At 45.1% G+C, this 23,319-nt stretch overlaps 2 protein-coding genes across 2 annotated transcripts; one reads left to right on the top strand and one right to left on the bottom strand.

Moving 5' to 3' along the window:
- Positions 1 to 3,998: 3,998 nt before the first annotated feature.
- On the bottom strand, positions 3,999 to 6,860 carry cep44 (centrosomal protein 44). The gene is made up of 8 exons (XM_067250955.1): positions 6,769 to 6,860; positions 6,459 to 6,606; positions 5,931 to 6,080; positions 5,761 to 5,853; positions 5,492 to 5,620; positions 5,150 to 5,386; positions 4,711 to 4,946; positions 3,999 to 4,635 (listed from the first exon to the last, which is right to left on the bottom strand). Exons 1-8 carry the CDS (start codon positions 6,858 to 6,860, stop codon positions 4,587 to 4,589), a joined length of 1,134 nt encoding a protein of 377 aa, XP_067107056.1. The 3' UTR covers positions 3,999 to 4,586.
- Positions 6,861 to 7,335: 475 nt separating this feature from the next.
- fbxo8 (F-box protein 8) lies at positions 7,336 to 13,539 on the top strand. Its single transcript, XM_067251137.1, has 7 exons — positions 7,336 to 7,573; positions 8,616 to 8,774; positions 8,998 to 9,194; positions 10,666 to 10,792; positions 11,089 to 11,207; positions 11,327 to 11,523; positions 11,737 to 13,539. Exons 2-7 carry the CDS (start codon positions 8,616 to 8,618, stop codon positions 11,922 to 11,924), a joined length of 987 nt encoding a protein of 328 aa, XP_067107238.1. The 5' UTR covers positions 7,336 to 7,573; the 3' UTR covers positions 11,925 to 13,539.
- The last annotated feature ends 9,780 nt before the right edge of the window (positions 13,540 to 23,319 follow it).

Genomic DNA, 23,319 nt, shown 5'->3' on the forward strand with positions numbered 1-23,319 from the left:
TTTCTCTGTGTTTTCTTGTGTCTAGTAGCTGAAGGTGGTGCATATTCAAGGTGGGTAACATTTTTGTGTGTGTCAGCTTAGGGAGAAGAAGGAATACAAGATTGTGATAAGGAGGAGGAAGTGGCATATTGCAACAGGACTATTACTAGACTGGTGTGTGACATGAAACTATGACACAGACACACACTACCCCTTCTTTCCGTCTGTCTCTTCCTCTTGATTCTGATTGTGGCTGATTACACAGTGGAGCAAGAGTGCAAAGCCATGTAATTACCAGCACTGACAACTGAGCTCAGACACACACACACACACCGTGTGGCAGAAAGAGTTAAGCTGTTGTCGAGGTTTTCTGACGGAAGGTCAGGGAAGTTTAATCTGTTAGGTAAATATTCACTGAGGCAGTTAGTCAACACACCCTCTTCTCACTACACACACACACTATAGTTCCCATGGGCTGAACAGGATCAGCGTCACAAATGTACACATGCAGACAATCAGTGTGCCATATCTGCATAGTGGTAAACTTTCCCAGCATTGTGGCTGAGAACTCGGATGACCTCATCATTCTTTGGGATGTGATTGACAGGCTGATGTAGCCGGTGTGAATCGGTGAAACTCACTCCTCAAGTATGTAACAGGCCACCTGCGTCATTGAATAGCTAGCTTTTCTTTGGCGTAGCTGGTAGTGGTGGCGCTTGGGAAGTCAGAGATGGCGTGTTCGATCCTCGGTGAAGGATGAACACGGTCCGGAAAACTCGGTCCGGAACTTGCAAGACCACGTCTGTTACATACCCGTCACAATGACATCTTAAAATCTTAGGGGGCAGGGTTGGGGAGGCACATTATAACCTAGCATCAACCAAGCTGTGGAATTGTGTACATACACTTATGTTTGGCAGAAACAGACAGAAAAGAAGGGCTTTGTGTGTGTGGGTCCACACCGCTTTATCTGCAGAGTAATATAAACAACTCTGACCGGCCATGATCTCACAGGGGTCTGTGGGACCTGAGCCAACTGGGTCTTGTGACAATGTGTGTGTGTGAGAGAGAGAGAGCGAGCAAACTCCATCTCCAGTTGTCTGCTGCTGTCGCTTAACCTATTGGCAGATGTCAGTTGTTGTGATTGTCTGCCATGTTCCGGTCCAACCAGTTACAGTGGGAGAAGGGCGAGGAGGAAGAGGAGGTGGAGGAGAAGGAGGGAAATGAAAGAGGAGAGGAAGGAGTGAGGGGCAGAAGAGGAGATGGATGAAACCACCACACTCTCAACACATCCAACACTCGGATGACAGAATGGTGCACTTTAGGCAGATGCTACAGCACATGCACAGAGCTGATAAAGCTAAATTACTATTATTAATTTTTCTTGACTTCCTCAAATCTCAAAGCAATGGTTTGCGGAAGACCACACACTTACGAGACATTTTCGTGTCAACAGATTACAGAAGTGGTTGTTTGTTCTAGAACACATTTACAAAAACATTTCCTTAAAAGTGAATTACTTACGGTAATAATTCAGTGTAGAGTGATGTTAGTGATGTTGCTCTCAGCTCACATTTCACACCTCAATGGAGTTAATCGATGCTTTCTGGACTGACGCGTCACCAGGGTGTCCCACTTCAAGGTGTCCCACTTCAAGGTGGCATAGAGGTGACAGGTTTCAGCAGCCTGTCTACAGACCAATGGAATGTTCGTGTCACACTCCCTGTCTGGTGAACATGGTGCCAGACCCAAAACACCTAAAGCCCAATTTATAATTAGGTCGCAGACACTTTTGAAAAGGTCGCCGACAGAAATGACGTCTCGGTCGACACTTTTAACCGTCGCTTAAAAGTGTCGCCTACCAGGAGAAATTTCTACTGGCGCGGATGTCGTCACATAGTGAAAAATTAAAATTGTCAGTTTTTCCGATTGATCACCTAGGCTACAAAGCGTTAACAACGTAACCATAGCTATGAATGTAACGGTAAAATGATTCTGTTTACGTCACGCCAACCTTGAGCACAGGCGACTGTATTCCGAAGTATAAATGCAGCAGCCTGAGCGACACTTTTTTTTTTTCGTCGGCGACCATTTCAAAAGTGTCCGCGACCGAAGTATAAATTAAGCTTAACAGGAAGTTGTGGCTGGATGATCGCCTGTTTGCTGCAGCCTGCAGCGCCAGATCATACAGTGACCCTTCCCCTAGTTCCATAGTTAAATTAAATGAATTATATAATAAATTGGTTCAGAACATTTGCAAATGTGTCAAAATGTAATTATATAAGAGAAAATGGTACTCTCTTGTAGATTTCTCATTGGCTCTGTTATCTGATGTAACCACGCAGGAGCTCAAATATGCATTGCTAGGTTGTTAAGATTGGTATGTAGATAGATGCACGGCCATACCTCCCTCCACGCACGAAGATAGTCTTCCCCGCTTTCTTCTTGTCTCCTTCGAACAGTGTGGTGAACACTGAATTGGTCTTAATGTGTTCACTACAGTGTTGGGCAAGTTACTCAGGAAATGTAATGTTCCTATTTACTTATTACTCCTTTAAAAAGTAATACAATTACTTATTACTTGGTATCAAAATTAATTAGTTACATTACTCGTTACATACCAAATCTCACGCCAAGGTTTTTGGAAAAGTTGGCAGGCCTGCGCTACCCCTTCCTTCCGAAAAAGGGACATAACCTGTACATATGCCAGCTCCTTTTAGAACTGGATCCACTTTATTGGAACAATAATTAACCTTACAGGAGGACTTTGCACTGACATTAAGCAAGGTCCTAATGTTCAGAAGTGAAATAATGATTATATCAGAAGCTTCTCGAACCTTTTATCAGACATTGCTGTGCTGCCGTAGGCTATCAGATGCTTCAATAAATTAGATGTTATATTTTTCGTGGTTGAAAGTGTTTTGCTACTCGCACAAAGTTTACAACGGACGACAATTATTTGCATCTTTGACTGAAACAAACTCAAAATAATGACAATACTTCCAGCTGTGGAAAGTATGCCTCTCTTATTCTCCCACATCCTCCATCCTTTACCTTTTTGGCTAGTAGGCTATCCGACGTGACCTGCCCGGCCTCCTGTGCTAAACGTGATCATGAGATGGCCTACCTTAGACAAAAAAATTATTTTAACGTAGAAACGCAACGTTACTTGGATTAATAACTGTATGATTACTGTTTTGGACGCGTTAGTACCGCGTATCGCGTCGGGTAACGCGTTACTACCCAACACTGGTCCACTACAACTGAAGGGTATTCTCAACTACTTTAAAGATGCTGTAAAGCAAATGATTTGCTTCTCAGTACATTACATACGTGTGAAATGAGTTCCTGAAAGCATGTGCAAAGCGCGAAAACTTTGTCGCAAATGTGGATTTAGGGTAGTTAATAACTTAGTGGGTAGTTAATAACACATTCTTCTGTGGTGTGGTGAACTTAAACTCGTTTTCAATTCCACTCTACAGGATCTTTAAACCTCGTAAAAAAAGGCTCAATCTGCACTCGAACACGAGTTTCAGATCTGTTTTGGGGATTCGTTTTTACACTGTGATCGGCCCACATTTTCTTTCAACTAAACAGCTGGAGACAGATATCTGGCCTTTGTGCGGTCTGGAGCCCTCTATGGGGGGAATGGGATCCATAACACACACAACACATTGTTTACAGTACTTTATGAAAGTGTACACATGCATAAACTATGAGGTATCTATACTCAAACGATGACATTTTACACACACCCAGCATATTGGCCATACATGGGGAAAAGAGAACCATGCCTCAAACTATATATTTATTTCACAAATCATTCTAAACTCAAGTTTAAAACCTACAGGCTAGGTCACAGACCACAGATGTTTGTTCCCACAGCTTTGGTTCTGTGTGTGTGTATGTATATGAGAGAGAGAGAGACAGACAGAGACACAGAGAGAGAGACAGAAAGAGAGCGAGAGAGCCTGAATGGGGACTCGCCAAGTGAAACAAGTCAGCAGAGCTGGGGGAGATTAAAGACTTTATTGCTCTACTAAAACATCTGAATGCACACACACACACACACATCTGGAAACAGTTGCAGCACAGCTAGGAGTATCACAGGCTAGCTCAGTGGAGGAAGGACAAAAAAAGATAAAGTTAAGAGCGTCTTGGCAGACACACAGTACATTGTTATTGTTTGTCAGTGTGGCCTGTGCAGTGCCCAGAAGTGTCCACTAGAGGTAAACAACATAATAGGAGCAGCAGAGGTGCGCTGGCACCACCTGTTGGTCAAACACACAACACAGATAAGTATTAATACTTTTAAAGCTTGATATTTTTATCAAAGCATTATTTACATAATTCCATTAAAAACAAAGACTGTGGTTAATATGTGACTTCACATGGGTGAGTCCTCCCTGTCCGTCTCATGGATCAGATGAGGATCGGGGAGAGTACACATAGGCATGTTCTTCAGTATGGAACCTGGGTGTTAATTTATAGGATAACACAATATTCAGCAGGAACCTAGGTGTTTATGTACAGGGTTCCATGTTCTTCAGCAGGAACCTGGGTGTTTATATACAGGGTTCCATGTTCTTCAGCAGGAACCTGGGTGTTTATATACAGGGTTCCACGATGTTCAGCAGGCTGCATGTATCTTTCATCCTGCAAAGATAGAACAGTCAGACCGGCAGCAATTGGCTCCTCTGTCTATAAACCTGACTGAGTGTGTGTGCCTACATGTTTTTGATCCTATCCAGTCTCTCCTGGAGGTTCTCTTGCTGGCCAGTGGGACTGGAGAACAGGGGGGGCTCAGGGTCTGAGCTGTGCTTAATCACTTGATCATGGGTCTGGTGCTGGACTTGGGTCTGGTCCTTGGTAAGGTCAAGTTCTGGTTCAATCATACCTGAGGATGCAGATCTCACTGCACATGCCATGGCATCACTTCCTCCTCTAGTGACCAATGAGGAGTCTTTCTGGATGATCAGAGAGATCATGGATTAGGAGAAGAGAGAAGACAGACAACATACCCTCCAGCTATCCCCGAGTGCATCTGGAACTAGTTAACACACAGTGAGGAAGAAACTCTGATGACATAATCTGCTCAACACCTGCTTTACTTCTCACTGCCTATAGGCTCATAGGCGCTTGGAGCACATGTGCACACACACACACCTACCAGAGCAAGCTCCAGTTTAGTCTCCAACAGAAGAACTCTGCTCTCCAGGTTTATCCAGCTCTGTCTGTCAATAGTGATGGTTCCCCTCTTCCCCTCCTCCTCTTTCTTTTCTCTCTCCTTTTCCTCTCTCTGTCTCTCCATGAGTTCTAGACGAGCCTCCAGGGCAGCCAGCCTTTCCAACACAGCCAGACACTGCCCCAGCTGGGCCTCCACAGCTGCAAGCCTCCCCTCTTCCTCCTAAACAGATAAACACACACACACTTAACAGACCGAGGGAATGTGTGTATATGTGTGTGTATGTGTGTTTATATGTGTGTGTGTGTAGTCAGTGTTAGGTCTTACCCTAAGACAGTCTCTGGGAGCTGTGTTATAGAACTGTTCCTCATCCTCATCCAACTCATCTAAGGGTAGGGGGGCGGGGGTCAGGGCAGCGCCTCCAATGTGGCACTGAACCAGTGGCCAATCAGAAGACTGAGAGAGAGAGATAACCAATGTCTGAGTGTTTGCGAGTGTGTGTAAGGGTGGTTGGTTTGTTTGTCTGTGTGTTTGTAAAGTGAGTGTGCACATGTCAGGTGAGTGTGATTATGTATGATTGTGAGAGAGGGGCGTACTGTCGAGTCAGTAGGCCTGTTGGAAGAGGCCTGTCTGGAAGCACCTTCCATTGATAATGGCCTCACTGTTTGGAACGCTGGCCTGCTCTTGGGCTGAAACACACACAAGTTAAACACATGGAACATGCAAATGCCACACATAACAGGATCCTGAGAAGACCAGGGCATACCTTGGAGCTGGCCTTATGAAGCTCTCTGTGTCTCTGGAGGACGAGGCTGATGATGTCACACAGCAAACACACCTTCCTCTCAGAGAATCCAAACGCCAGGAACTGCTGCTTAGTCAGGCTTGGTTTATAATGGAACTGGTCCCTCAGCACCTAGAGACAGGGTATAATTGAAACTAGTCCCTTAGAACCTGTGTGTTTTTATGTTGCCACATAAGTAAGTTCTTCTGTTCACACCAGTATCAGTCAGGCTTGGAGAGACAGGAGCAGGCCAAGGACATTCCAGGCTGACTTCACCAGCTGCACACAATTTCTCTGTCAGCAACACAACTGATGCTGTCAAAAGGCTAGCATAGCCTGATCTAAATTACAACTACACAAACATCTTGCTATCCACATGTGTCGGTGAGGAGATGAAACCTACATATGCTGCGCTAACACCCCCCCAATGCAGGAGGAAGACAGGTGGTGTTTAACGTATAGATTGTCTATAATTGAGTGTAGGGTGTGAGACTCAGGTGGCGCGTGTACCTTGTAGACGGTCTCTGTAAACCGCAGGTCGCTCTTCCCGGTCAGTTCGACCCCTAACCCCACGAGCTGTTCGACCAGAAGCGGAGAGAAGGAGGTGAACACGTAGCTCACTATGGGCAGACAAGATGACGCGTCTCCTTTCGCCAACCTGCGCAATCAGTTTGTAATGTTTAACATTTCGCGGGACCAGTGCTTCTAGCTAAAGCTCCCAATGGTTTTAATTGCGTATAACATGTCGGTCTGACCGACATTGCTAGTCTAGCCTACTACCGTACTAGCTAGCTAACGTAACGTCGGGTTAGCTACTTACCCGTTGTAGTCAACGTCCCGTGGATACTTCACGGCTCGCAACTGAGTATCTAGTTTGCGAAGACACCCTTTCAGATCACCGGTAGACATCATTGTATCACTTTTATAGCTACACTGACATTTTTCTGAATTATTACACGGTATTCAGCTTCTACTGTACTTTAAGACGGGTGAGTGTTACGTTAGCAACCTAGCTATTTAGACACAGACATACTTCCTGGGTTTTCAGACTGTCGTTTTGTTTTTGCCGGGTAATGAACAGACGTCGCCGCCATTGGTTGCCATGGCATGTAGTCACAAGAACACATACTTGTATTGAGATACGTACATTCATTGCAACGCAAGTTGCGTCTTCTCATATTAGAGTATTAAATCGTGAATGAAGCTTGCATATTTCACAAAGAAATATACTCAGCTAAGTCGTCATTAGATAAACTGATGGATATTTAGGATCTGTCATTAAGATAACTATATTTATTTATGTCGTATGTGCTATTCATATTTTACAGACGGAGTTACTTGATTCAATAACAACACACGTCAAACTGAACAGCAGGGAATGCGGGTGAGAGTAGAAAGGAGGGAGTTAACTGCTTGAGTGATGGGAGGATTAGCTGTGTTGTGTGCTTGACTGAGTGGAGTTTTTCTCTTGGACAGCGGGACTATATTATATTTCGGTGCGATTTCAAGGGAGATGAGAGTTTCTGGCAACAGATAGAACGAGCGCATTTATTCCAACCGAAGCTGTTGACGTTCTAACCACGGCGCAAGTCGCGGCGGCGGTCGAATCATTCCGTCAAACTCAGGTAGGGTCAATATGTGGATCAAGGAATCTATCGTAAGCAATGAAAACAATAGTTTGTGAATGACAACAACTTCAACCAATGGCCGTTCTGCGTGAATGGCCCTAACACGGATTTAGACCAATGGAGCTGACGAAAGGAGAGGAGTTCAGTTCAACCGAGCATGATATGTAAATTATCACCGACTATTGAACATAACTTAATGTTGACGTTTGTTGACATCTGCTATAAGATCATGGATCTCATGTTTATCCTGTTACACAAACGTCCTCTGATGTTCGTGGAGAATGCATTAGTGCTCTGCCTGGTTGGGCATATTCAGTCTCAGGAGATTGTGTTGATGTCAGGCAGTCTTTGTGGAGTCAGCTAGCATAGCCTTCTGCGTCCCTACTTTGTCAATCAGTTTAAAGTTGTGCTAATCTAGCTAGTTATGATTCCATGCATTCCATTGTAGGGCAACACACACCCCTTAGTTGTTAGATGCAAGAAAGTGTGCATTGGCTGCAGTTTATTCAGGGGAATGTTGTAGAGCTGGTATGGTCTGTAGACTTGTCAGGGCCAGTGATAATAAAACACCTTGCTTTGAACAATGAGCAGGTGCAGCCAGTCATCCAGCCAGCCAGCAAAATCAGATTTGACCAGATCAGCAGGATATTAGCTTTTGTAGGACATGGAACTTACAGACACACACTCTCTTAAGTATAAAGTCCAGAGTTTGGTATTATAGCAGGCCTCAAAACCCAAGACTGACCAGTTAGGAACCCGGTGTTGTGTGTTTTCTGTGAGTTGTCACAGTCCATGTGTCTCAGCAGGTTGGCTCTGCTATCAGGCCCCAGATAGCATCAGCTGCCATCACGCTATTGGTTCACAATCAGGAAGAACTCCTGACAGAGGACATAATCATTGGCTGCTTTAGGTCAGCACTGATTCAGGGGATTCCCCTGTTAGGTTGCCCTCAGAGTATAAGCCTCAGTATTAGTATGGTATAAGTCTATCTCTGTCTGTCTGTCTGTGTGTGTGTGTGTGTGTGTGTGTGTGTGTGTAGATGGGTCAGGCTCTGTGGAGACTCCCCCCTGGGGAGCAGCAGGAGCTGCAGGAGGAGTACGCAGAGCATCTTTTCCGCTCCAGAGGAGAAGGAGCGATGCTTGACCCCCCTGATGGCCCCCTGCCCCACCACGCATCTCGAAGGAGCCCTCACTGCCAGGTACAAGTGCAGCATGGATGCTCCTGGTCTCCACGGAGACCGCCAACCCTTATACACAACATTTAGGACTTCACTTCCAGTGTGACAGATACATGTGTATCATATCAACATGATAACATCTCAGTCACCCAACATTGTGTACTATTCATCCCACCCCCCACCCACCTATCACCCATACCTACTGTTATCAAACTGAGGTTGTCTCTGCTCCTTCCCTCCCCAGGGTCCAGGGACAGATATCTACCACCTCCTACGGGCACGTGCAGGACGGGGGGGCAGAGAGCATGGCAGCTTCATAGACCTGGAGATGCTGCCCCCAGAGCTGGGCATCACCATCCTGTCCTACCTGAACCCCACTGACCTCTGCCTGGCTTCCTGCGTTTGGCAGGGCCTGGGCCACGACGAGTACCTGTGGCAGGGGTGAGTATGATTACTTTTTATAGTGATATTTTTTGTTGTTGTTGTTGCTTCTTTGTAGATGTGGCTTGCGAGGTCATAAGAATTTCACTATCCTGATGACGCTACCCTACTCAGTGCATTTGACTTTGACTTACTACCAGGCCTGGGCCACAACAAATACTACTGCAGCAGTACCAAAATACTGCTAAAGTACTACCAGTCACCTCTATCGATCGATTTGTTTATGTATTCCAATTAACCGATCCGGGGATCTCAGCTAGGATTGAGGCCTGCCTCACAGACATCTCCGCCTGGATGACCGAGCACCACCTCCAGCTGAACCTCGCCAAAACAGAACTTCTCATCATCCCGGCTAAACCCTCCATCTCCCACGATCTCTCAATCACCCTGGTATCTGCGACGGTGACCCCTTCATCCTCTTTCAGGAACCTTGGGGTTACCATGGACGACGAGCTCTCCCTCACGGCCCACATTGCTGCAGTCTCCCGGTCGTGTAGATTCACCCTCTACAACATCCTGAAGATCAGGAGGTACCTGTCTGAGCACTCCACCCAGCTGCTAGTCCAAGCACTTGTCCTCTCCAAGTTGGACTATTGCAACTCGCTGCTCGCTGGTCTCCCAGCATGTGCAACCCGCCCTCTTCAGAGGATTCAGAACGCAGCGGCCCGCCTGGTCTCCAATCTACCCAGATGCTCCCATGTTACCCCGCTCCTCATCTCTCTCCACTGGCTACCTATCATGGCCCGTATCAGATTCAAGACCCTGGTACTGACCTTCCGAGCAGTGAACGGGACTGCACCCGTCTACATCAAGTCTCTCCTGCAGCCTTACACCCCCACCCGTCACCTACGGTCTTCTTCAGACAACCGCCTGGTGGTCCCACCGCTCAAGACCGCCCGGTCCCAACACAAGCTCATCTCCTGTCTGGCCCCCCAGTGGTGGAATCTACTCCCCACCTCCATCAGAGACACTGACTGTCTCTCCACCTTCAAGAAAAGGCTCAAGATGCACTTGTTCCGGGAGTACAACGGTACTTAGGAATGGTTCGCTTGACCCGATGTTAGTTTCCTCAAGGATCACAATGACTCTTGCTTAGAGACTTGTTGCTCTTGTGGTTAGTGGTAACTGATTTAAAATGTTTGTACTCGCTGTGATATATTGTTTTTATTATTGTTGCTTGTTTTTTCCACAGGTACACTTGCACTTATAGCGGTTCATGTTGTTTAATTGTAACTTGTTTAACTACATGCTCTTATGGTTCTTCCCTTTGGCACTTACTTTGGTTGTTCATAATGTGTGCTTCATGTTTTGGCTACTCGCAATGTTTTTGTGGCTATCTTGTTGTTATGATCAGTGACCTATGCACTTTGTAAAGCTCTCTCTTGGAAGTCGCTTTGGATAAAAGCGTCTGCTAAATGAATAAATTGTAAATGTAAATGTAATTAAATCCTTTACGTCTCTGTCCTGCTAGTCTGTGTAAGTCCACCTGGGGGCACTGTTCCATCTACAACAGAAGGCTGCCTGCTGGCTTCTCCTACAGGAGACTGTTCCTGCAGCTAGACGAGGGAAGCCTCACCTTCAACCATGACCCTCAGGAGGTAGCACACTCATATACATGCCTTGCCTACACACATACACTTACACACTTACCTTTACCATGACTCTCAGGAGTTAGCTTGCTATCTCTCTCACACACACACCCCATACACACAGGTCTTGGGTTAGGGGTCAGGGGTCAGGGCTAGGGGCTACCAGTGTGTTCATCTGCAGGATTACTGCTACTACACTCCTTCCACTTAACGGAAACACGATAGCTCTGCAAGGGGTGGGCCTGCTCTCTCTCTGGCTTTAACTGTGTGTGTTTATGTGTGTGTGTGTGTGTTCCTCTCTACAGGGCATCCACTACTTCATGTCTAAAGCTATCCTGACCGACCACCCCACAGAGCTGGCCAAGTTCATCTTCTACACTCGCAGACTCAACTGGAAGATGCTGCGCATCTACCTCGACCAGAGGTATGTTGGTGATGAAGACGATGGTGGTGGTGGTGGTGATGTTTACTGTGGTAAAATATGCTGCTAGACTGGAGAACAAATATCTGTGATTGATAATGTGTGTGTGTGTCCTCCCTTAGGAGAGATGTGTTGGATGAGCTGGTGAAGCTCCATAACTTCAGTAACCAGTTCCTCCCCAACGCACTGAGAGAGTTCTTCCGGCACATACACGCACCCGAGGAGAGAGGAGAGTACCTGGAGACCCTCATCACCAAGTTCTCCCAACGCTTCTGCGCCTGCAACCCCGGCCTGGTCAGGGACCTGGGCCTCAGCCCTGGTAAGTACTTCAGGGAATTGGGAGTTCTGAGGGAGGTCATGTGTAGTTCTGAAGGAGGCCAGCACTGACCAGGGCTTAACATTGCTGGCTGCCCATGTTCAGCCAATCCCTAGGCTTAGTACTGGAGTCTGTTGATTTGTGACTAATCCCCCTCAGAGCCCAACTTTTAACTTGGAAATCTCTCTCGCCCCCCCCCCACCCCCACCCTCCCAGATGCAGTGTACGTGCTGTGCTACTCCCTCATCCTGTTGTCCATAGACCTGACCAGCCCCCACGTCAAGAACAAGATGTCTAAGAGGGAGTTCATCAGGAATACGCGCCGAGCGGCACATAACATAAGTGAGGACTTCGTAGGCCATCTCTACGACAACATCTATCTCATTGGCCATGTGGCTGCCTAGCACCGCCCCCCACTGCCACTCAGCCGTCCAATAGGAGGAGCCTTTGACTGCACTGACACTGGGAGGATTGAACTGAAGGCTAACCTTTCCTGAAGATTCTAACCAATAGTAGCGCTGGTCGGAACACGGCGACACAAGCAATGGTCTTCCATAGGGGGAGGACTCAGAAGTTTGCAGCAGGATGGACACTCTCTAGTAGCATAACCACATGACCAACAGCATCCAGCTTAACCAAGAGAAGGGCCTGTCCTCGCACCACACCTGTCAACTGTCGGCCTCTCCAATACTCTCCTGGCTAAGCTAGCTAGAAGCTATTAGCCTATCTACTGTCCTGGCTAGATTAGCTACTTTACCAGCCTCTCCACTGTCCAGGCTAAGCTAGCTAGCAACCCCTCCACTCTTCTGGCTAGGCAAACTACTGTAGCAGCTGCTCCACTATCTCTACTAGGTTAGCAAGCTAGCAGCCTTGACCCAGCTAGGCAAGCTAGCAGCACTGTCTGGCACCATCCGTGTCTCTGTCTGCATGCTGATAGCATGGCTAGAAGAGGTATTGATCAACAACTGAGCACTTTAACTCAGGATTTTGTTATGGTTGTCCAGCCTCCCACCGCCTACCCTCTCCACAGAAAGCTCCTCCCCATGGTCCCTTCCCACACCACACCTGGGTCAGTTAGATGGAAGTATTTGGAGCAAGAGGTGTGTTTGACTTGCCTCACAGTTAGGTTGTGGACCATTGCAGGGTAAGATCAGTCAAGTGCACTGTCAAATATTTGACTGCAAATTGTAATTGACCCAGATTGGTTCTACACCAACCTCAAGGGGATGAATCACTTCACATTCAGTTAATTCAGGATATGGTCCCAAATTATTATTATTTGTTTTGTTTTTTTTACTTTTCCCCAAAGAAGTCATATTTTCAATCCAGTGGTGTTTAGTTTGTCGTTTGTGTGTTTGCATCCTGAACTGACTGAGGAGAAGCAGTATCAAGCTGAACCACTGTGTATGTGTGTCCTGTCTGTTGTCAAGGCTACACTGTCTGGTTGTTGCTAGGCAGAGTGCCAACAGTCTTGCCTGTGGCGTGAAGACAGAACTGACTCTGGGATCTGAAAAGAAGACAGAATCCATGTCTCCAATGATTCAAACCCTGATTTGGTTTTATTTGCACATCATGTATATATTTAAGGATAGAGATTTATAAGCGTATGCTTTTTCTTTGAAGTTTTATAACAAGTATTTCCCCCTCTCCCTCACTGTAAGACTGTTTGTTGCACTGGTAGGATCTTGGTATCCTGAACATCTGTGTGTAGATGCACATGTACGCACATGCCTTCTGGCAGACTCCGATACCTACATGAATTAAACTTTGAGATTATTAATATTATTGTTATATTTATAAAACGGTCATGAAGTCTAGTTTAACAACAATTAATTGTTCATTCACATGATTTACTTGTTTGTTTACCCCACAAGTTGTTTGTTTATGATTGTTTGTAGGATACTCAATGTTTTATTAGTTTGATTTAAAACAGATGAGCTAAAACCAAATCCTGTTAACCATGTCCATAGCTCAGCTGCCACTACTAGATTGTATACAAATAAACCTGGAGAAAACTGATCTGGAGTCTGCTGTCTGTTCCTCCCCGACTAACCCTAGACAACCCTGCATCCTGCAGCCCATAACAGAGGACTTTCCTTCATACAGTTGTGTTGAAGTGTCCAAATTTATCTTTAGATAATAGTCTGCTAAATGAGTAAAAAGTAATAAAGGTATTTGGATCACTGCTTTTTTTGCTGATGGTATCCACCATGGTTGATCCTTCCACTCTGTGGTTAAGGTCTCTCTCCGTGGTCTCTCTCCATGGTCTCCATGGTTTCCTACTGGCAGGCAGCGAGGGACAGGAGGAGAGCTAAGGTGAGGAAGGAAATAAAAATGAGAGAATAGAAAGGAGAGAAGGAATGTAAGGATGAAGAGTAAGAGGATATGAATTGGGACGTTCACAGTCATGGTCTCCTCCTGGGACAGGAGTTTAAAAGAAGGAGCAGGGGAGAGGAAAGAGGAGGAGAGGGAGGTGAATGTTCTTCAGACACAACATGACCTCTGACCCTGACTGCATGTGTTTTATGTGCTGAAAATGAAAAGAGAGAGCATCGGAGAGGCTGTCAAGGATATCACACACACAAGAAGCACACACGGCCATGCACATGCATACAAGCACATAAACACACATGCTGGGCTGAGAGAGAGAGAGAGAGAGAGAGAGAGAGAGAGAGAGAGAGAGAGAGAGAGAGAGAGAGAGAGAGAGAGAGAGAGAGAGAGAGAGAGAGAGAGAGAGAGAGAGAGGGAGAGAGAAAGAGAAAGAGAAAGAGAGAGAGAGGAGCAGGAAGCTTCATTACTACAAAAGACCAAAGGGAGACCAGATTTTAAAAAGCAGAGGTTTGGAACTACTTTGATAGAACAACAACAGGCCAACATTATGAGACCATGGTCCACTTTAGTAACCCACATCACGTCACGCGCAATTCCATAGCGCACACGGAAGGCCTCGGTCGCCACGCTCAAACCTGACCTTCTGTTAGGCCTATTAGACCACATATTTTGATAATCAAACCACACATCAGTTCATAATTTTCTGAGTGCTCTGCTGATGTTCGTCCATCAGCAGAGGCCGTTTCCCGCCACTAATGAACAGCCCTGCGTTTCCATCAGTTGCGCGTGTTTATCCAGGTAACGGCATTTGGTTCGTTGTGGCTGACACCGGGGCCGGCCGTAATTTGACATGATTGATGACGTCCTTACGTTCTGCCACATTCTGCAGTTTGTCAACATGGTGACCTGCGGGGCGGGTATAGCCACGGAGACGCCAGCCTCCCCGTGCCGGCCACGGGTGAGTGCGGGAGAACTCTGGATTTTAAACACGCTATAAAGGTAATAAATTGCCTAGACAACGAAACATCATAATTATAATCATTATTACTGTGGGTTACAATTTAAAAAAATACAGTAAACTACCTTATATTTTCCAAAACTCTCTCGAAAAATGAATATAACCTAGCTCATAAATAACTAGGCCTATAGGATAATCTGATTGAGTAGTATAATATTGGTCTATTTCGATACAAATGGAGACAATATTATTGAGTCTATTAAAGCCTAATTTAAAACATTATAATAAAAACATAGTTTTACTGAAATAATAGTTTTGCATATATAAAAACAAATAGGTCAAGAAAAATACAAAACAGATATAGTCCGGATAAAGGAATGGACGAAGTGGGCCTGTGAATGGTGACTGCACCCTCTCCGGTGAACAGGCCATCATCTCCAAACCGTCTCATGCTGGAACCATTATGGTAATCTGAAACACGGTGGGAATCTCGGCCCCTCGCCAGTATCATTCCTGACATCATGACCCAAAATCAATTTAACTGCCCCGCTTGCGTCTCATTTCATTATTTGGCCATGGCAGCGCCATAACCGCCCCAGCCTGGGATATTGAAAATGTTGGTTGCTTAGGCGTCTTAACGGGGGTAACTCACGCGAGGCACCCCCGCGCGAGTCCAAATGTCAAGCAGATGCCAAAAGGTTGGTGATGCTCTCGAGACCAGCCCTAACCGCACCTCCCAGGCCCCAGCCAAAATCCAAATAGCTTACCTCTTCAAAGGTAATAGGATATTTGGTCTTCGTTCATTTTTTTTTCATCCTTATAGTATTATATAAAAATTTACGATTAAAGAATATTGACGTTTTTATTGTCCATATCTGCTGGGTTTGAAGTCTGAAAATAGTTCTTAATTAACATGACAATCAACTAGTCCATCCTCTCAGAGTGGTTTGGCAGAGAGCTTTGGCATGCCCTGATTACTGTTTTAGATAAACAGTTTTTATGTTTGAATCCCCGGGTCTTGTCAGGACAGAATCTGATCTAAGACGCACGCCGATAACGTTTATATCCTCGACCTCGGCACATCTCTCGCGACACCCCCACGCACATGGGCCCCGCCAAGGCCGACCTATAGCTCTATTTAATGTTTTTATTACGAAAGGAAAGGGGAAATTGTCGAAGGTGAGGCTGACCGTTTAGAGAATAAAACCGGTTATAGTGCGCATAAATATCATTCGAAAGTTAGCCTATCTGAATTTGAGAAGCATTAAACATGAAAACGGCTTCTACTCCTCAGACTGTGATAGACCAAGCCGGTCCCGTCTGTCTGTCGTGTCATCTTTCATAAAGCCGCTATAAACCAGACGCCATCGGTAGAAATGCCGCGTTTGGGTGATTGTTTCCGGTACCCAAGCATCTGCAATCTAGGATTAAATCGACCTCAAACCTCATCTAGACAGACCTACCTCAAAACAATCTCTTGATATAACCTTTATATACTAATTTCTACAGGCCCGTGTGAACAATTGTATACCAATTTGCAGTTAGGCTATAGCCTCTAGCCCTATTTGCGGCTTACTAAAAGCGAAAATTCAGACTGCATATAAATAGGCTTTTTAACAATATTTGTTTTTCTTTCCTTATAATTTATATACACAAATTGCCTATAGGCCTACTCACAATTTGAAACAAAATAAAAAATCGCTACGTAAATTGAAAAAGAAAATAGGCCTATTTGCAGAAGGCAATTCGTAGTACTTTGTTCCACGAGCTATAGCCTAGTCCGTTGTTGTATCGATTTTTTACAATTTCGTAGACGAAATAGCATGACAATTAATCTTTGTGTTGATATATGATACAGCGAAAAAAACGTTTTGAAAACAATAGCGCGACGTTTGTACATTACTATTCTTTTGTCTATTTTGTTTACTCGGTCTTGAGAACGATATGAAGTAGGCCCATTTAATTTCCGAAAAGAAGTACTACAGACAAATAATCAAAGCAACGATGGCCATTTCAACTGTCTACCCCAAATTTAAACAGTCCAGACTTCTATAAATTGGCTGTGTGGACATCAAGGCGAGGTGATGTTGAATTGATGCCCTCTTCATGTGTGATTGAGCTATATTTGTTACTCTGCTGTTAACAATGGCAAACTATTCTAAATCTGTGATCAACTCCTGCAGCCTTCACACAAACACACACACAAACAGGGCCTCTCTCCATACTCAGATAATGAGGTCACTGTACAGCCTTCTGAGTGAGGCAAGGCAACAGTCTACATCTCAGCCTGTGTTCAGTGCCACCTATGCTAGACTCCTAGTCTGTGCTCCAGTGTTACTATCCTATTCCCCCTGTTCAATGCTTCCTATTCTTGCCTCCTAGTCTCCTAGCCTTTGTTCAGGGCCACCAATTCTAGCTTCCAGCCTATGTTCAGACCTATAACCTCCCAGGTTTGTGCCACCTATCCTAACCTCCTAACCACCTCACCTCTGACACATACACATGCTTCAGTCTCTGTCCTCATGTTGTCCTCACCCTTACTGCTTTCCACTCTTCCCTTCTCATCTCTCTCTTCACCTCTCTTCACCTCATCCATCTCTCCTCCCGCTCATTTGCTCTACTGGCTTCCTTTGTCCAACCTAACCCTCCTCTCCCCACTGTCGCCTCATAGAAAAAAGGTCCTGGGTTCGATTCCCACTTTGGGGACATGCTCTCCCCGTGCTCACATGAGTTTCCTGTGCAAAAAAACCCAATATGAAAACATGCAGAACAGATCGCTCTCCTGCCAGCCCACCCCTGCCCACCCCCCGGAAAGACAGTCATGGTGCCCCGATGTAGTCCCCCCCCCACCCCACCCCCAAACCCCCTCCAGTAGAGTCAGTGAGGGTGCGTCAACTCTGCCAGATGTGGAGCAGCTGTGGGGAAGTGTCAGGATACCAGGGTCCTTCAGCAACACCTGCCTCCACATGAATACTCTGTCTCTAGTCTGATGTCTCTACTATCCTGTCTCCACAGCCCTGTCTCTACTCTGGAGTCTCTCTGCTGTCTCTACTCTCCAACCCTGGGTAGACTTCTGTGGGAACTGAATGCTAGAGACTGGTCAGTACCAGTACCAGACTATGCCTGTTGGCTAAACCTGTCTCTCTAAACCTGTCTCTCTAGACCTGTCTATATCTACTCTAGACCTGTCTCTCTAAACCTGTCTATCTGCTTTAGACCTTTCTGTCTGCTCCTGACCGGTCTATCTCCTCTAGATCTACCCCTGGCCTGTCTGCCAGCTCTAAAACCGCCCGACAAACACACACACGCCCATAGCTAAAATACTGCCCCCCTTCCCAACATACAGACACATCAGACACAGCCTCTCTCCACCAACAAACCCACACACACACATACAGCTGCCCACACTGACACACTCTGCAGCCGCCCGACACACAAGCATAGCGATACACACTGACGCCCCAACACACAAACTCACCCTCAACTCTGCCGCAGACACACATACACATGCCCCTTCCTTTACCAGACTCTTTCCCATGTCAAACTGTTTGATCTGAGGGCAGCATAGAGACCAGGGCAGGGCAGGACTGGACTACATTTTCAAGTGTGTGTGTGTGTGGGGGGAAAGGGGGGTGCAGTCACCAGGTCAGAGGGATGTGTTATGTCTATAGTGCCATGGGACTGTGGAAACCCACTCTAACCTCCATACAAACACACACACTCAAATCTCCACACTCCAAAACACACCCACAGACATGCATACACACTTGACTCCACACTCACAAACACACACATGGTGGAATATAGGCCTAAACACATACACACAAAAACGAAGGCACGCTGTGGACAATTGTAGGTTTTTGTAAACATGTAAACACTGAAAAGGCTCCCATGGATAATTGTGTTCAGTGGGCTGTAGAACATCATCAGAAAAACCAAGTAAATAAACAATTACTGGACTTTCTCTTTCAATCCGTGTGAGGAATATTTAAGCGCGCATTTCAGATAAAGGCCTGAGCTGATTTGTTGTCCCGCCGACACACCGACATAAGCCGCGGACGTGTTGCTTGTTTAATACTTCAATGAGAGCGCCATGTTCGCGGGGAACCGGGAATGATATACGTCCCAGGGTCTGGCTACTGAAATACATAAACGGCTCCGTGATTAATCGTGCCATTACGGGTAATTTCCTCCTTATCGGTGCAGGACCGAGTGATTTGCTCCTCGTCTAATTGACTCTGGTCACCACTGGGCCGTCCGTGTTTTCACACATTACTACGTTGTAAAACCGGAGAGCTGCGTTAATAGAAGGCAGAGGTGAGCGCGCGCTTAATTACAAAACACACACATTTGTAACCCGCGCGCCATCAAAGCTACTACACCTCCAGCCTGATGATGAGGTCTAAATGATGTGTTTGTTTTTCTGGGGCTGATTTGAAATGTCTTTATCGATTCGTTCAATCATAATTATTTCAATCAGAGGTAAATAATCACGTTTCGAAACACGTCGCTTAGAGATTCTGGAGAGGAAAATATGACTAATTTTACACACATTCATCTATATTCCCACCTAAATGACGTACAGGAAATATTCATAATTTCAACCCATAATTTGAAGCCGTTGACTGCAATGAGAAAGACAGGGCCTTAAATTTGAAAAAGAAAATACGCTGAGAGCCATGAAGCCCGAATTTTACCTATAATCCTGGGCTTCTTTATTGTAAGCTTCAATCTCAGAAAACAAGTCTGAGGACATTCATAAAACTGACAGTTTGTAGGCTAACTGAAAAACAGAATGGATGCATTTTTTATTAATTTAAAACAAGTCATTGATAAAAAGTCACGGGCTGCATCTCTTCATCAGCATAAAACTAGGTTACCGAACACACGGGTGAAACCCGCAGCTGTAGAAAAGTAACAGAAGTCTAAATAATAATTGTAGGCCTACAATAACGTTTTTTTAACGTGTATAATTTCCTTATACTCGATTAAATTGTGATATTAATAAAATAAATGGCAAGAATTGCAAGAAAAAAACTGTTTTGAAGAAACTACCAAATATTTAGTCTAGATAAAATAATATATATAAATATTATTGCCTAAAAGCCAATCATATTTAGCCTAAGCACATGAACAAGGAGGTAAGAATATCTTTACAATATTTAAAGCTCCCTATTCATAATTATGTCTACTAGGATAAAATAATACATTTTTAGACTGTTTTCCTGATATCAATAATGAGTTGGCTTGATTTGTTAATTCTGTTTGGAAGAAATTACTAGCGTGTGTTTGTGTGTGTGTGTGTGTGTGTGTGTGTGTGTTGCTTGTGAATTAGTAGTAGTACATTAGTAATAAATTACTGTGCTATCCAAAGTAGAACATGATAAACAGTAGCCTATAATATTTTCACTATCTGACGTCATACTTTAGTCTGTTTCAAGACCTGTGGCTGCAGAAACATTTAGCCTAGCATTTCAAAACAAGTTTTGTTTTCAGATTGAATTCGCTTTGAATCACACAAAATAATATAATTTTGTTTACAAAGTAAATAACAAAAAATGAAAAGGTGGGCCATATAATTACACGCGAGAAAAACTATTAAACGGTAGGCCTATAGTTGAAAATAGAAACAATATTTAAAAAAACGTTTTGTTATTGTTGTATAACACGCACTTTTGGTGCTTCATTATTTGCTGTATTCTCTACAAGGTCGCTTTGGATAAAAGCGTCTGCTAAATGAATAGACTACATGTGAAAGTTTAAAGATAGGCCTACCTTTAGCCTGTTGTTTTATTTAGGCTACCATTCGTTGGCCCAAGAAAGAAGCCATAATCTAAAATTAAGCCTCTGTGTTTATTCTGTTGTTTAGGATATAACAATAATTTATTGTCGTCTCGCCTGATCTCACTGTCATAAGTCCTAGTTAAAAGAATCAAGCAATCAAACCCGTATATATTTATATAGGCTACACACAGCCATTAGTGTAATATTTAATTAATGGAAGGTACATATTTCAAAAGAGCAAGCAGATTTGAATTTGGCTTTGATAATCAATTTTGAAAATGAAGGCTCGGGTTTAATGGTCTCGAGTTTCCCATCCCCGTAGCCTCCGGGATATAGTACATGACCGTGAGCGCGAGACACAAACCAGAGCAGAGGGATGGCGTCCTCTAAGTTAATTAATTCCTGATCGCATTTTGGCCTGTTCGGATGGCGCATGCAAGGTTCTCTCCAACTGCGCGTGTTAGTGTCTGTTAGTCTCGTACTCTTCCTGGCCTCATGCGATGTGGACTCGGTTCATCCTCAATAAGCACGAGCATCCTGGCGGACAGCACGCGGTTCTGGCAGGTTCTGTCAAGAGTTTTCATCGAGTCGTTGTCCTTGATGGTCTCAGCACGCTCACGTGAATCGTTCACAAATACTACATCATCCAATTATAATCAGACAATCTCTAACATTTCCCGTTAGGAGGAAAATATCAACATTCACTCAGCATTTCTACTGACCTTTTCCTTGGTGAACCATACAAAAACATCAAAAAAATCCTCACTAAACAATCACTCTTCATGTCCCCAGTTCGCCAGTGGACAATCCCCTCCATTGTCGCTAGGTGGCGACCAGTCCCATTCAGTCATCCACGGTCAGTCCAGCTCTTCCAGACATATGTGACAGAAGCCTAGCAGAGTGTTAGGAGACAAGAGAGACCCTGAGCATCTCTATCTCTCCCCCATCACTCAAGGTGCCAGAATACAGTCTCCATGGTAACTTGCAGCGCAGTATAATAGCACCACAACCCAGCCTCCATCCCACCATCTATCTCTCCCTTTAATCCTCCATCCCTTAATATTGCTTCCTCTGAATCCCCCATCCCTCTATCTGCACCTAATTTGTCTTTCCATCCTTTATCTATCCCTTTATCTATCTCTTAATTTATCTCTCCAGCTATCCATCATCTTTTCCTCCATCCCTCCATCAATTTCTCCATCCCAGTATCCCCCATGTTTGTAGGCAGTCCCAGTACTAGACTTGTTGAGGTTCCCCCATCCCTCTGCTCTCTCTCCTTCTCTCTCTGATTTCTCTCTCTGATCTCTCTCTCTCTCTCTGATCTCTCTCTCTGATTTCTCTCTCTGATCTCTCTCTCTCTGATCTCTCTCTCTCCCTCTCAAACACACACTCAAACACCAGTGAGCAGCAGACACCTCTCTCAACCTGGGAGTGACAGAGTGGAGAGGGTGATGTCAGGTTGTCACAGCAACACCAGACAGGACGAAGACTTGTAGACAGGCGTGTGTGTGTGTATGTGTATGAGGGGTATTTTGTTGTGTGTATGCACATGTGTGGTGTGTGTAGACAGGTATGTGGAGAGCTTTTTGGTGTTCTGTTACCATGTTGTGTCACCAACCCCCCCCTCACACACATACACACACACACACACACACATAAACACACACGAGGTGTGTGACAAATTATAAATAACTACATTATTTTCACTGACAAGCGAGAGTGAAAGAGATAAAGACAACGCTAGAGTGATAGGACAAAGGTTTTGAGCGAGAGTGTGTAGTTTAGGTTAGAGGTAGTGTGTGTAGTTAGGGTTGGTGTGTGTTTGAAGCACATCATAGCTTCATAGCTTGCTAACATTAGTGTGTTGACATGTTTAAGGTTCCAGGTATTCTGGTAAATCTCTATAATCCTACACATCAGACAGCACCATTCCCAATGAGGTTTGGAGCTAGAAGTAGTGGTCTCTCTCTTATCTCTTTCACTAATCACATCCACCCTTCTCCCCCCTCCTATCTCCTTTCTCCATCCCTCTCTCTTATCTCGTCTCTGTGATCTCCTGGACATCCCAGAGTCGTCCATATCGTTATGGTGACCCCCCCATGCTTTGATCGGTCACCATGGCGAGGGTTGTCTGGCCAGGGCGGGGCTAATGGGATTAGATCCCTTGATGTCACGCCTCCTAAATCACCATGACTACTGACCTGCTAGCCAGCTGGTTAACACACGTGCACGGATGTGCACACGCACACGAACACACACACACTCACACACATGCACACCTACACACCCATTAACAAGGCTGACAGTTGGGAGGGTTACTTGGACCCTGAGGGGCACAGCTGGACTTGTTCCTGTTCCTGACCACACACACAAACACACACACCAACATCTTGTTGGCCTTATAGAGCCATGATAACAGCTATCTTGTTAGCCTGGTGCAATTTAGATAAATGCTATCTCATTGAGACATCAATACCCAAGCCTATCCTAGCATGGTACCACACACACACACACACACACACACACACACACACACACACACACACACACACACACACACACACACACACACACACACACACACACACACACACACACACACACACACTGTCTCTCTCTCTCTTTCTCTCTCTTTCTCTCTCTTTCCCTCTCTTTCTCTCTCTCTCTACCAGTCAGTAGACATTAGCAGCAGTGTGTCCTCATGCCAGGGGTTGCCAGGGTTACCC

Source organism: Osmerus mordax, chromosome 14 (genome assembly GCF_038355195.1).
Source record: "Osmerus mordax isolate fOsmMor3 chromosome 14, fOsmMor3.pri, whole genome shotgun sequence".
Lineage (NCBI taxonomy): Eukaryota > Metazoa > Chordata > Actinopteri > Osmeriformes > Osmeridae > Osmerus > Osmerus mordax.